Here is a 13849-nt window from a genome sequence, read left to right on the forward strand (position 1 = left end):
GAAGGAGTGCCGGAGAGTATTTTGGTAAATACTATTGAATACTAAGATATTTTACCTTGAACCCCAGTGGATGGTAGTTAAATAGATACTTTAATACAAAGAAATGGAGAAGTGAAAGGAATAAGCACATGAACTGAAGGTGTGTGAGTGATTAAGCCCCTTGCACTCATTAACTAGAGACATTTAACATTTGGCAGCTGATATTACTTTTATATGCTGGTTTTGAAAACAGTTTTCTAATAAGCAAGGATATCCTCTAAGAAATGAAAAGAACAAAGAAATTGTATTCCTGAAGTGAAATCTAAAACCTTGTCTGATTTCCTCCTAAAACACTCCTTTATTCATGAGGAATGAAGCATTTAATCCACTATAGGAGTGACAGAGTGCCTGTGCATTCTCACCTTCATCTCACCTCTATGTAAAACTCATCCATCTCTCACACAATGAATCATTTCACAAACAGAATAGTTAACGTTCTCACCTGACTTCTGGGGCAAGCAAACAAGAAACATACTTTCAGGTTTAAAAATTCAATTTATATCTGGAGCCGAAGGAATTTCTGAAATAAGTCTGTATTGCCTCAGTTGAATTTCTTTTCAAAGGATATTTCTACTTTTTGAATGCAAAGCTGTCTAGAGAAGATACTGATGTAGCTGTCTTTTAGAATCCTGAGCTTCAAGTTGCCTTGGGAGTGATTTGTAGCACAGCTATGATAGGCACATTATACATGATATTCTAATGGACAAGTTTTCTCCCTTGTTGAAATCTGTTAAAGTCATTTAATTTCTTGTCATCATCTGTATTAGAAAGATGGCAGTGAAGCTTGTTCACAGTGCTCTTTAAAAAAAATATATTGGTAGCCCAATTGAAAGCCGAAGCCCAGAGGACTTTCAGGCAGCATGGAGAAGCAGCTAAAACAAAACAAAAAACCCAGCTGCCTAAAAGTCCTCCAGAGACCTAAATGGAGTTATGCCACTCTTTCAGGAAACTTCAGGGAAACTGATCTCTATAGTCTGGAAATATTTTTTTTGGGGGGGGGAACCCTTGTAGGGAGCCAACTAACAATGGCTTTGTCCCCAAGAACACTCCATCCCACCTACCCTCAATAGCTGGCATCCAAGCAGGACACTAGCACAGCCCTGCCACTGTCCAGATGTCTTGGGTCTGTGGTGTTGGGGCTGTGGGACAAGCATCCACCCTGAGGAGGGCAAATGCCCCAGCTCAAAGCTGCATGATTCCCTAGAGCCCCTTTTCTCCCCATTTGGATGGAGGTCTTGATCATGGAAAATGTCTCCCCTGTACCACTCCCTCCTGTCTTAAGGTCCTCACTATCACCTTACTGCCTGTTTTCCTCTTTCCTTCCAGCCATGTTGTTCTGCTTAAGTTACTGCTTCTCACGAAACTTGTCACAAATATTTCATGTTAAAAAAAGAAGATAACTGAGCCAAACAGGAAAAAAATGATTCCCTATCTTATTGGTTTAAGAAGGGATAAAGCCTAGAATTGATTTACCAGTGACCTCCCCTCAATCTTGTGACTCATTAAGAGACAAGTTCTCTGTCCCCTCCCCTTCAATATGAGGGTAAATTCAGAAAGTTCCTACTTTTCCTACACAAAAGGCCTCTCCAATACCACCTACCTTATATTCAGTGGTATGTTTCTCTCTCTCTCACTTCGGGACATATATGCTGGTTGTGGGATGAAAGTGCTTGAAAATGAAAGATATTTCTCTAAAAGAGTAAAAGGTGACAGATTCAGAAGCAGATTCAGAAGCATGTGGCCTCTTGTGTAGTAGATCAGACTATTTGATCTGGATGCTGTGGTGGAGAGGATAATGCTAAAGCCCTCCAGCAAAGAATCACAGAGAAATGTGTCTAGCTGCTTTTGTTATTCTCTCTTGCTGTCAAATAAAAATGCACAACCTGAACTAATCCCACATGTTTACTAACTTTTCACAATAGTGACATCTAGAAATTCTACAGGTATGTGCTTACCAATTGGAATTCTATGTCATAGTGAAGATTTATGTATGAGCACTGTGAATGTGTTGCACTGTGAAGTCTAGAGGGGATTTAAAGCAAATAGGCTGTTTGGGGATATGCCCTTCTGTATGATAAATACTGTAAATGCAGTGAATTTACACAATGAGTTTGGTTTTTTATTCTAACAAGCAGGCAAGCTTGCTATCATGGTTTAACAAAACCACTTCAAAAGCGCCCACCTGCCACTCACTTTACGTGATCATGCAGAAATATAGCAAGCATTAAAAAAGGAAGAGGACTTAGACTGAATGTAATGGTCTCATTTGTGATTACATGGTCACATTAACTGTTTTTAGTAAACCAGTTCCACATCAGAAGTCAGTGCAGAGTTTCCAATGTCATACATTTTCTAGAAGAGCAAGGCAGTAGATAGCATTTCATAAGTAGCCATTGCTCCAGGTTTTTTTGTGTGAAATTCTGTGTTGTAGTAAAATGGTACTGGGTAAAATCTTTGAAACAGGTACAAGAAACTTTTGGTTTGATGAAAATATTGTAATATATGCAGTGGTGGGATCCAAAAATTTTAGTAACAGGTTCCCATGGTGGTGGGATTCAAACAGTGGCGTAGCGCCAATGGGACTGGGTGGAGCACAACGGGGGCATGGCCGGGCATTCCGGGGGTGGAGCATTAATAATTTCTCTGTTACTGTAAAAAATTTTTACTGTAAAAAGTTCCTAATTTCCAGCTGTTATCTTTCTGTCCATAATTTAAACTCATTATAGCAAGTCCTATCGTCTGCTGCCAACAGAAACAACTACTTCACCTCTAATTGACTGCCTATCAAATACTTAATACTTTCAAATAATTTTGTTTCTAGAAATCAAAAGAAGGATACTTTCCTTAAACAAAGAACTTTACCATATTTCTAAAACATGTTTTTAAAACAGCCCAACAGGGAGAATTATCCTGTTTTCTACCTTTGCTAACCAGCCACGTAGGAAACAACAGGACTTTATGATTTTTGGACCTAATGGAATTTCTAACAGAAAAGCAGACCCAATTAGTAACCCACTCTCAGGAACTGGTGAGAACCTGCTGGATCCCACCTCTGAATATATGGGTATTACGTATATAATAATATCTGGAAATAATCTCCAGTGCGGTTAATACATAGAAGCAATGGCTTTGGGGTAGGATCATTTTTTAAGCTATTTAAACTTTCAAGGGGTGTTTATTTTTTCAAGATATTTTAGTTTGCTTTTTAAAGCCATTCTCACAAGTTTCAAGTAAAATGTGGATACTTTTTGCCAAATTAGAGCATGACCAGGAGAATTTTTTAATCATAGATTGTCCTCCCTTTCCTTTGACTGCACTTTGACTTCCTTCGATAATTTCTCATAGAGTTTCAGGATTTTGTTTTTGTTTTCTTGACTGCGTACAAGAAGTATAAAAAGTACAATATGGTATAATTTTTCAGTGTTGGCTCTGGATTTTTTGGGTTTTGTATGGAATTCTAAATTTGCTGGTTTTGCAGCGTCATCTGGAAACTAATTTTGCACCTGTGTTATTCAAGGAAAGTCATTGTATTGCAACATAATTTATATACAGAGGTTCAAAAGAGATGAATTATCCCCCATGCCAGCCCCTTTATAAAAGTAGCCAACATTGTATAGGAGCTGCTTCATTAAAATGTACTGCAGTTTATTTTCTGTTTTTAACGCTAATTACACACCATAGTGCTTCACAGAATTAAATACTGCAGCTGCAAAGTTAAAAAAGGGGAAAAAAGGTTAGAGAAAAGTGATGCAGAGGCAAAGGTAATTGTGAAAAGATATGTTGCCAGATATGAGCGAAAAACAGATGGAAAGCCAACAAAGCAGAGAGAGAAGGTATGCTGTTCTGCTCAGGAGTTGAGTGGAGGCTGTTTTTCATTTCAACAGCTGAAGAATGAAAGGAGGAGGAGGCTGGAGATAGATAATCAAGGAATTAACAGGTAAACCAGGAGCAACATTACATTAAGGGTTTTGATTTGCAGGATTATTTCAACAAAACTATGGTCTTAAAGGATACTTTCAAGTGGCATGACTTCAGTCCAGTGGTTCTACTTTAGCTCCTGAGGTTACTATTGACTAATTTTAGCATACATCTCTGGCACACCCCTCAGACTGGCACAACACCTTATACTGACAAATTCTAGAAAACAGATCAAGAAACCCAAAGGGGTTGTCTAAGAATAAATAGACTCTGAAATTAATACATTGACTCTCTGGCCTTGACTCTCTGGCCTCGTGAAACCCCATTTCTTCAAGTTCAAAACAGTGTAGCTGAAAACAAATTAGGGCAAGGAATGAAACGTTTATGTTTTTTCCCCTTTTGGCTGTTGAAGAGCTTTGATTGAGAAACAACATGAGAATAAGGGTTTCACTCCATTACCCCAGGATCGAAGCCCTAATCTATATTGCCTGCCCAACTGCTTTACAAGCTATACGTTATACTGGTGATTTTGGTTATAGATCTCTAATGTCCCATGTGGTTAGAGTCATACACAGAAGATTAGGGAGAAACTACTGCCTACATTCAAGTGGAAATGTATTATTTTAAATTGACTTTTTCTATAATAGTAATTTTTGCTAGTTATTTTGTTAGTGATGACAGCCCAACAAAAATTTTACCTACATAATCAGTAGTTCAGTAGCAGTAGCAGTCATTTAAGGCTTGGTGGTAGAGCACCTGTCTTGCAGGCAAATCCAGTCCTTGGCATCTTCAGTTGAAAGGTGATATGAAACATCTCCGCTTGAGAACCTGGAGAACTGCTGCCAGACAAACTAGAGAAGATGGATCATCATAGACTAACTGGATGAATCAATATGAGGCAACTTCACATGTACATGAGTTCATGAGTTACTGATTTGCACTCTCCCAAGTACACAGATTGATTAAACAAACACAACAAAATAGATCAGACATTATCAGTGCAATCCTATCCAATCTAAGCCATAAGTTTAGGGTTAATGCCTTCTTCCTCATCACTGCAACTCTAAACCAAATTGCATGCTCCCCTTTCCCATGGCTTTTAAAATAGTGGCTTTTAAAATAAAATAGTGGCTTTTAAAATAAATTGTGGAAGAATTACCATAGAATCGTATGCAGCATTGTTCCAGTCTATTAGACACAATAGTGTATGCCTTTGGAATTTTCCTGATTTAAATCCTCACCCTCACATATGTGCCATAGCCTTAATCCAAAACTCAGGCACATCAGAGACTATTATTATCTTTAAAAAGCTAGCATGGCATAGTGGTTATCATGTCTAACTAAGATCTGAAAGATCAAAGTTGTAATCTCCTCTCTACCATGGAATCTTGCTGTGTGACCTTGCACCAATCAGATCCACTCAGCCTAACCTACCTCATAGTGTTATGATAAAATGGAGGAAAGGAAATCAATGTAAGCCACTTTGGGTTTCAACTACAGGAAAAGACAGGGCACAAATAACAAAGCAAGAAGATCCATAGATTGCAAGGATTAATGCTCACCCACTGTCACATCTAACCCCCAATTAGAAGTAATTCCCAGTTAGAAATAATTAGAAGCATTTTTACATACATGCCCACTGATCTGCAAACTCAACAGTGGGCAAAACACACTTTCATCCATTTTTATTTCATGTATAATATAGTATAATATTTTAATACAATTATAACCTAATTCAAGAACTTAATAAACACTCCTGACCTCTCACAAATCATAATATTTTATCATTGTACTTTCTTTTTTATGGCAGAATAGTTTATTGCTGGAGCAGGAGAACATTTTCTCCCTATTGTCAGTGGGTTCACAAGGATACCTGAACTGAAGCAACAATAGTATTGTATTATGTTCTTCCTGGGCCCTTTCCACATGGATCAATAAACTCAGGTGACAGGTGAGTTACTTGAACCCATCCTTGCCCTGGACCGTTTGCATTGCTGGCTGCCTGTGGACAGCCAGCCATGCAAATGGGGTGCGTGCCTTTGCACGAAGGGTGTGCAAAGCTTCACAAGGAGGCAGGACTGTGCTCCTGGGCCATGTTATGGCCCATTACCCCTGCATGGCTGTGCAGGTGGGAACCGGCATCTGCGATTTTCTTATTTGATCGTGTTCCCCAAACGCGGCTCACAGCCATGGCCATGCACTTGGCCACGGCTGTGAGCTGCGTTAAAATAAAAGAATAGCTGAAAGTGTGATTCTCAAAAAACTCACCCTGCAGCCAATAGTGCAGTGAAAGGTGGAAACTCTGCAAAGTTCCCACCCAACACGAGTTTTATCCCAACCATTCACCCGCATTTATTGGCCTGTGTGAAAAGGGCCCTGGAGATGTAGGTAAGCAAGGAATGTTCATTGCTTTCTGCTGTTCAAATGGTGGAACTTACATTCAGTATTCTGGGAAGATATCATGAATCTCTTCCATAAACACACACAAACAACAATAGCCAACTGTAACCTGGCACTTCACAGCATACATAAATTGATGTCTGAAATATCTCTGGGAAAAATGAATCCTTACATTGTCCCATTTCTGCCAACCGATAATATACTGCAGATATCCTTGCTTGGGAGAATTCTGTGCTATGGGAACAATCCAGATGATTGTTCTTACTTCATGTTGTCTTTTAATATTCACAAATAACATACAAATATTAATATGAAATATATGCATGCATTTACAGGAAAGATCAGTAGTTCTCTAAGACTAGCCCCTTCCTTTCGTCTCTCCCTTTCTTTCCTTTTTTGACATTTCTTATTGTACATTTTTCAGTAATGTGAAATAAAGTAAGGAAAAATCTATGTTTCTGTTTTTTATTTATAAAGAATTGACTAATCTGCTGCTTGGAATTCATTCTGAACATGTTATGATATTTCGTGAGTTTCGGTTATGGACTCAGAACTACAAAGAGGAGCTACCCTTGAGGACATAGTTTATCTCAAGGCTGTTTAACTATTCACTTTGCTGTTATCAAAGCTAATTAGAAAAAATAATAACAGTAATGTTTAAGAACAATTATGATGCTATAATGAGGATCTTTTCTTCAAATGTAGACAGTTTAACATGCTGCTTACAAAAAGGGCAGAAGTGGGTAACCCTAGATCTGAGCAGCTTACAGAAAGCATTCCAGCCTAACTTCTGTAACACTGCTTGCTCTGAGCCAAATATGCTTGTTTTCACACACATTGGATTAATGCACTTTCAGTGCACTTTAGCAGTTATTTGCAAATAGGTTTTCCTGTTTAACCCAGGAAAATGAAGTTGCAAATGATTTCTAAAATACATTGAAAGGTCATGGCATTCTGATCTAGCGGCAAAGCCCATTAAATGAAGACATACAACAAGTGCTAGAAAACTCAGTGGGTTAAGGGTGTCCACTGAGTGGGTTAACCCCTCCTGCCTTTCTTCCCCCCTTGGCCCAGCCTCACCCAGTAGCATGCCTACCAAAAAATGGTGCATGGGCCAAATACTAAAATTGTCTTCCCCCAGATTGTGGCAAAAGGGCAGCAGGAGCAGCAGGTGAGCAGCAGGGGTGGCAGTAGCAGCTGTGGCAACAGAAGTGGCAGAGGGCTTCAGAAGCAGCATGGGAGTGGCACGAGTGGTGGCAAGTGGTGCGAGGCCACTGCTGCCCCACTGGGCCTTGCTTGCTCTTGGATCAGGGAAGGATGGGCAGGGGACTGATTGGGCTGCAAGGAACATGGTACAGCCAATTGCTGTGCAGAACTCACTTCCACATATGGCTTGGTTGGAACTGAGTCCCTCTTGGTGATTGGTTGGAAGTGAGTTATTCCATCCTTAGGCAATTATGTCTTAAGATGTGATAAAGCAGCCTAACAGCCCAATCCAGAAGCAGCCAGGGGTGACGCTGCTGAGGTGCTACCTTCTGCCTCTAGAGTGTGGTGAGGCAGAAAAAGCCAGCAAAGGGGTCATTTTTTCACCCGTTACATCCATTTGACAAAAATAATAGTAAGGCTTCAGGCTTACTAATAAAGGCTTAAGACAAAAAAAACTTGCTTAATTTTAGCATCTCTCAATGTAACAATTTTTGTACTTTAAAAACAAACTAAAGCAGGTTATACCCTTTTCTATTTTAGAAGTTTTTTGGCGCACTTTCTTTTTATTTTCTATCAATAAATATTACAAAAGTCTTAATTCCTGCCCCTAAAGCCTAACATTCCATTTAAAAAGTGGGCAGAGCAAAAGCATCTCCCAAACCTTATGGGTTTGAGGCTGGGCTTATATTAAAATGTTCAGCCATTGCAGTATAGATAATGTAACACTGTGCAATCCTGGGCATCTACTGTGCAATCTGAAATGAAATTACATTCTTCTAAATCCAGTAATTTCACTGAGCATAGAATGGTATACTTGTTTGAGACTGCCATCTAAATTGGCCTTGAAGCTGATCTTTGCATACCCTTTCTTTAATCTGGTTGAGTTTAGAATCAGTCACAAAGATGCAAAATAAAATATGGATAATATGTAAAGTGGGGAGTTCTAGCTTCAGGCTTTCTCTTGTTCATGTTGCATTTACCACAGACTGCCAGTCTGGTTTATACTTTCTGTGCATTTTAATTTGAGCAGAATCTACATAAAATACACAATGAGCATTATGATTATTACTAAGAAATGTACAGCCCTGCTTTTCTAGATGATGAAAGAAATTTCATCAAATACTGAAAACTCTGTTATATGTACACTGTGCACTGCGAAGTTGGAGCTGTCGTTTTCTAAAGATAGTGGGAAAACTTATCTTTGAAGTTAGTTCACTTCTCCCATCCCGACTGTCCAATGTTTGAGTCTGCCAACTGCTGGGTTTTACAACGTCATTGGCATGAGCTGTCTTTCTTGAAGCATTTCCCAACAAGCATTTCCCAGGCAGCCTAAATGATCAGGACAAGAATGGTAGAATTCTGAGAAAATGATGTATACTTTGACAGCATCTGAAATTGGACTACTTCAGTGAGTTTGCTTTGCTTAAACTTATTGACACCAGTTTCTATTTTCATAACAATCCATGTTTAATTAACATTGTATATTGCTTTCTGTGGGCAAAAATGAATTAAATTTTTGTTATAATGAAATAGTTTTGGTATTTTCCTACCAAGTTTGTTGCTTTTAAAACTTCAGAAAATATATCTTCTGCGTACATTTTTCAAAAGCAGATCTCCAGGAATATATAGTTTCTCCTTTTTGTGAATAATAGATATAGCCACTTTCTGTAAAAAGTAAAAAAGAAGATTTTTTAAAGGGCATTCAATCTCATATTTTTATACATCCTTGATGTGACCTTTGCTTATCCATTTCTACCAGTATCACCCATCTGAAGGTCCACTTCTTCTTACTTGTTCCCCTTTTGACCAGAACTGCATCCTGCTACATTTTAAACAGGTGAAAAACCCCATGGCTGACATTTTTTAAGCATCTAACACTCAAAAATCTTCACAAGATATTAGTCGTAATTTATCATAAGACATTGTTTCACATTCCAGAGCAACTCAATCAAATGTGTATCCATCAATTCATTTGAAAGCTAAATAACTATAAATGTGAATACAATTTTTAAAATATAGTGCTAATGCATAATTTTAAATCATGTATCAATTTCAAGCAAATTCGACATATGTGCTTGGTATGCAATCAGTGGACACTGCTTTGTGTTATGATATATTTGAAAATGTTGCAAGTGTGCGCATAAATACTGAGAAACTCAATTTTGCTATCTCTGCTTTTTCTCCCTTCTGAAGTCAAAACCTTCAAAACATACGAAGAAATCTGTTGGATTATATCAGTGGTTCATCTAGTACCATATCCAGTTTCATATGGTGGGAAGTCTTGGAGCGTACAAAGCATAGGCCAAGACCTCACCCTGATATTCCTTCCTAGCACTGGCTTTTAGAGGTTTAGTTCACCTGAATATTGAATTTCCTTTTGGTCACCATGAGTAGTAGCCATCCATGGACCTACCCTTCATTAATCTATCTAATCCCTTTTTAAAGCCAACAAAGCTAGTGATTATTACTGCATCCATTCACAGGAGAGATTCCAAGGGGAAGGGAAGGAAACAAAGCACTTTCAACGAAGAGTAAGCATTGGCTAGAACCCCTATTTCCTGTAAATTACTCTTTCCATTCTTCCACGCCATGATTTCGTGCTGCAGTTAATAGAACTTGTAATTTGGTGATAAACATACAATTCTATCATTCCCCTATTGCTTTTCTTATACCAAATTTTATATTTTAATCCCAGAGCATGGATCTATTGCTTTGTTCTCTGTAAAGCACCATGTATTCTGATGGATCAGTAGTAGTGGTAGCAGCAGCAGTAATAATAATAAAAACCAGCTGATTAAAAATAGATTTAGCATCTGTAGAACTGCATATTTGATATTCAATCCTAACTTGATTATTATCACTCATTAACGGAAAGGAAGAACTGGGTAGTTTATCCCTGAAAGAAAGAATATACAAGAGGAAAGTCCAAGGGAAGGACCCTTTGTCATGCCCCTTCAAACACATGACAGGATCAGTCACAAAATACTTGGAGATGCTTGAAGAAGTGTTACCTTCAAGGTAAACCACAAAACCTGTGTTAAAATGTGCCCATAAACACTGTGGAAAGATTATCAGTATTTTTCTTTAAAGGAAAAAAAAGAATATTATTTTTCTGAAGGAGCTACAAGACTCAGCAACATTTCCTTGGCTAAAAGCAATCACTAAGTATATTTCTCTCCCTTTCTTTTATTGTTTAGATATGTGATAAAGAATGGCACTACTATGTCGTCAACGTTGAGTTTCCAGTAGTTACCTTGTATATGGATGGCACAACATATGAACCTTACCTTGTAACTAATGACTGGCCAATTCATCCATCACATATAGCAATGCAACTAACAGTTGGTGCTTGTTGGCAAGGTAATAACACAGTCTGCAATATGAGATATGAGGACTTTTACAGTATGTTAAATGATGATGACACAAAATGGTCTTATATAGTTTGTGAACTATGTTTCATTATAATGATTCAGGGTAAAGTTTCTATGGCTGATTCCGCACGGGCCAAAAAAAGCAGTGTGAAACCGGTGTGAAAATGGTGTAAAAGGGTTTAAAACGGTGTAAAAGGGTTTATACTGTTTTCACACCGTTTTCACACTGCTGTTTTTGGCCCATGCGGAATCAGCCTATGTCTTTGTAAAAGATCTCACACTATAAAAAGCAACTTCTTGAACTAGGGCAAGGAATTAAATCCATAGTTAGAGATCCATAGATTAGACAAAACGGAATTGTGAAGTGCTTATGGGTTAGTTTCAGGTTGGAAGCCCTTGGGATCAATCATAACCTCTTTGCTTCCTGACAACTGTGGCAGCGAGAAGGCATATAGATACATTAAGCCCATTATCCCTTACTTTTGGATGACTAACAGCACAATCCAGAGCTGTCAAGTGTGTGGGGCTGGAACTGCTCCAGAGCCACCCTGTCCCCTCCAGATGGTTTTCCTGTGATGCAGGAAGCCCTCAAAAGTTTTTTTAAGTGCAAGAATTGAAGTATGTCTCCACCAGCAGCTCCATCAGTGTAAGGGGACTAATTTGGCTCTGGAGGCTGACTAAGGTTTGCCACTCCCCAGAATACCCCCACCATACCAGCACAGTGATTTGTGCCGGCAGTCCTGGGCGCTCTGGGAAGTTGCCTCTCTGCTGGTGCATTTGCTCCTTGTGCTGATGGAAAGGGCATTTCTACTGGCACAGGGATATACCAGCTCAAGAGGGAGATTCGCTCCCCTCCCCCCAAATTGGGCTGCCCAGCAGATGACCAGACCTCTGACATATTCAAGCCACAGGCCTGACTATTTTTCAGTCTATTAGGTGACCCAGAGGATCAGTGAAATAGCATCTTGTGGTATAAACCTTCAATAGTTTCATTTGCTGTTTAACATGAACATTTCATTTTTATGAAAATGAAGCTAAGATTACTTATCTTTTGTGCATCTTTTTGCTAGTTGCCCTCTCTTTCATGTAGATTTGACTTTTCTCTCCATGAAGCTTACCAGACTTTGACTTATTGCCTACCTTCATGGATTATACTCAGTGGTGGGATCCAAAAATTTTAATAACAGGTTCCGATGGTGGTGGGATTCAAACAGTGGTGCCGCCGCACACACGCACCTCCAGTCCCTATTGGGCAGGGAGGTTGCTTTAGTAACCTCTTCTTTGCACTCAGAAAAATTAGTAACCACTTCTAGAGAAGTGGTGAGAACTGGTTGGATCCCACCCCTGATTATACTTGAAACTATTGGGTAGAGTCTACAAACAGCCATTATAGATGTTTACAGATGTGGATCTTCTCTTCCTTTCCTCATCAACCCCCTGTGACCTCTAAACATAATTTTGGAGGATCCCCTGTGGAGAATGGGCAAACTGCTCTTTTTCCTGTTGCATTTGTAAGGAGTTTTCCCTTCTAAGATTACTCAACTAGCACAAAAGGAAAGAGGATTGTCTGTTGTCCAGGAAAGTTCAATAGCCTTCAGTGTCAGCTCAGGGGGATCATGGTCACAGATGGCTGGTGGGAGAAAGGAGAAAATGGAGAAGGTTACCCCAAACTGATCTGCTGTTATTTTAAAAACCAGTTGTTTTTCAAACCTGATGGGAATTTGTCTTTTCCTTTTTCTGAAACTACATAATATTCTATTTGTGTGTTTGGTTATTCTTGTTGCTCTTCTGTCAGACCAGCCTTTTGTGAACAATTATTTACAGTACAATGTTTTCCCTTTAATTTGGGTGTATGATAATTATTCATCAGCTATGATTTGGAAAATAGTTTTATTTTCCATTTTTGTTGGATTGTTAGCTTCTTTGGGTATCTCAATGAGTCAGAAAAGTAGAATACAAATAAAATAAATTTAGTTCTTACTTTTCAAGCTATTCATTCCAAGTTGTTTAATATTCTGACGTATTCTGATTTTTTTATTGCAAGTTGTTCCAGATATTTGGGGGGCGGGAGTGAGTATGAATATTGTTATATGCTTTCAACTTCCCCAAGCAGAAATAACCTTTCAAGAAGAGACAGTACATTTTCAGCACAATCCTGTCTGAATGGGCTCAGAGAGCTGACTGATCCTTACACTGGCATAGAGAGATGGTGGCATAACTGTCAGTTACACTGGTGCAGGATCACTGCTCTGCTTTCAGGCACTGGAACAGATTTGTTGTGGTTCATGCTGCTGGAACTCAGGCTCTAGCCTCTGTATCAGCATCATCATGGCTTGATCATGATGCATGGCTATAGTATTGTGAGCACCTATTAAAGGGTGCCACGGAGATACAAGGGTCAAAGACTGCCACTAGAGCAGGATACTACTTTTCCCAAAATGGATACCACTCAAAGAGCTTTGCAATTCAACTTATACTGATAGATTCATAACTTTTCTCATTCAGCTGAAACAATTTGGTATCAATTTGCTGATAATTATCACTAAAGTCTATTAATTCATGCCATTAATGACTTTAACAATAGTAGGAAATAAAAGAAATAATCACTGGCACAACCAGGAGGGCAGCGAGGGCAGATGACCCAGACACTGTTTCCCTGGGTCGTGTGGGGGTGCATTTTGGCCCTCACCAACTCCCGCTGCTGAACTCCTCCCACCACCACACTGCCACCCTGAAAATCACTCTCAACAAACTTTTTTTCCTCTGAGTGGCACCATCCAGCACACACTGGAAGCAGTGTTAAAGCCAGGGAAGGAGCACGCCCTCCCTGGCCTTGTTACTGCCTCAGTGTGTTGCCAGCTGACATCACTTGGAAGAGGAAAAGGTTTGTTTGGGGTTTTTGTGGGTGGAGTGGC

The 13849-nt window shown here is 39.2% G+C and overlaps 1 protein-coding gene across 2 annotated transcripts in view; it reads left to right on the forward strand.

Moving 5' to 3' along the window:
• Positions 1-13849, forward strand: part of CLSTN2 (calsyntenin 2) — a 446373-nt gene that overhangs the window by 395300 nt on the left and 37224 nt on the right. For both annotated transcript variants that reach the window (XM_048505807.1, XM_048505809.1), the window contains exon 9: positions 10761-10923. In XM_048505807.1, the coding sequence (XP_048361764.1) occupies positions 10761-10923 (163 nt within the window). The remainder of the gene's footprint in view (positions 1-10760; positions 10924-13849) is intronic.

This window comes from Sphaerodactylus townsendi, linkage group LG08, assembly GCF_021028975.2.
Source record: "Sphaerodactylus townsendi isolate TG3544 linkage group LG08, MPM_Stown_v2.3, whole genome shotgun sequence".
Taxonomy (NCBI): domain Eukaryota; kingdom Metazoa; phylum Chordata; class Lepidosauria; order Squamata; family Sphaerodactylidae; genus Sphaerodactylus; species Sphaerodactylus townsendi.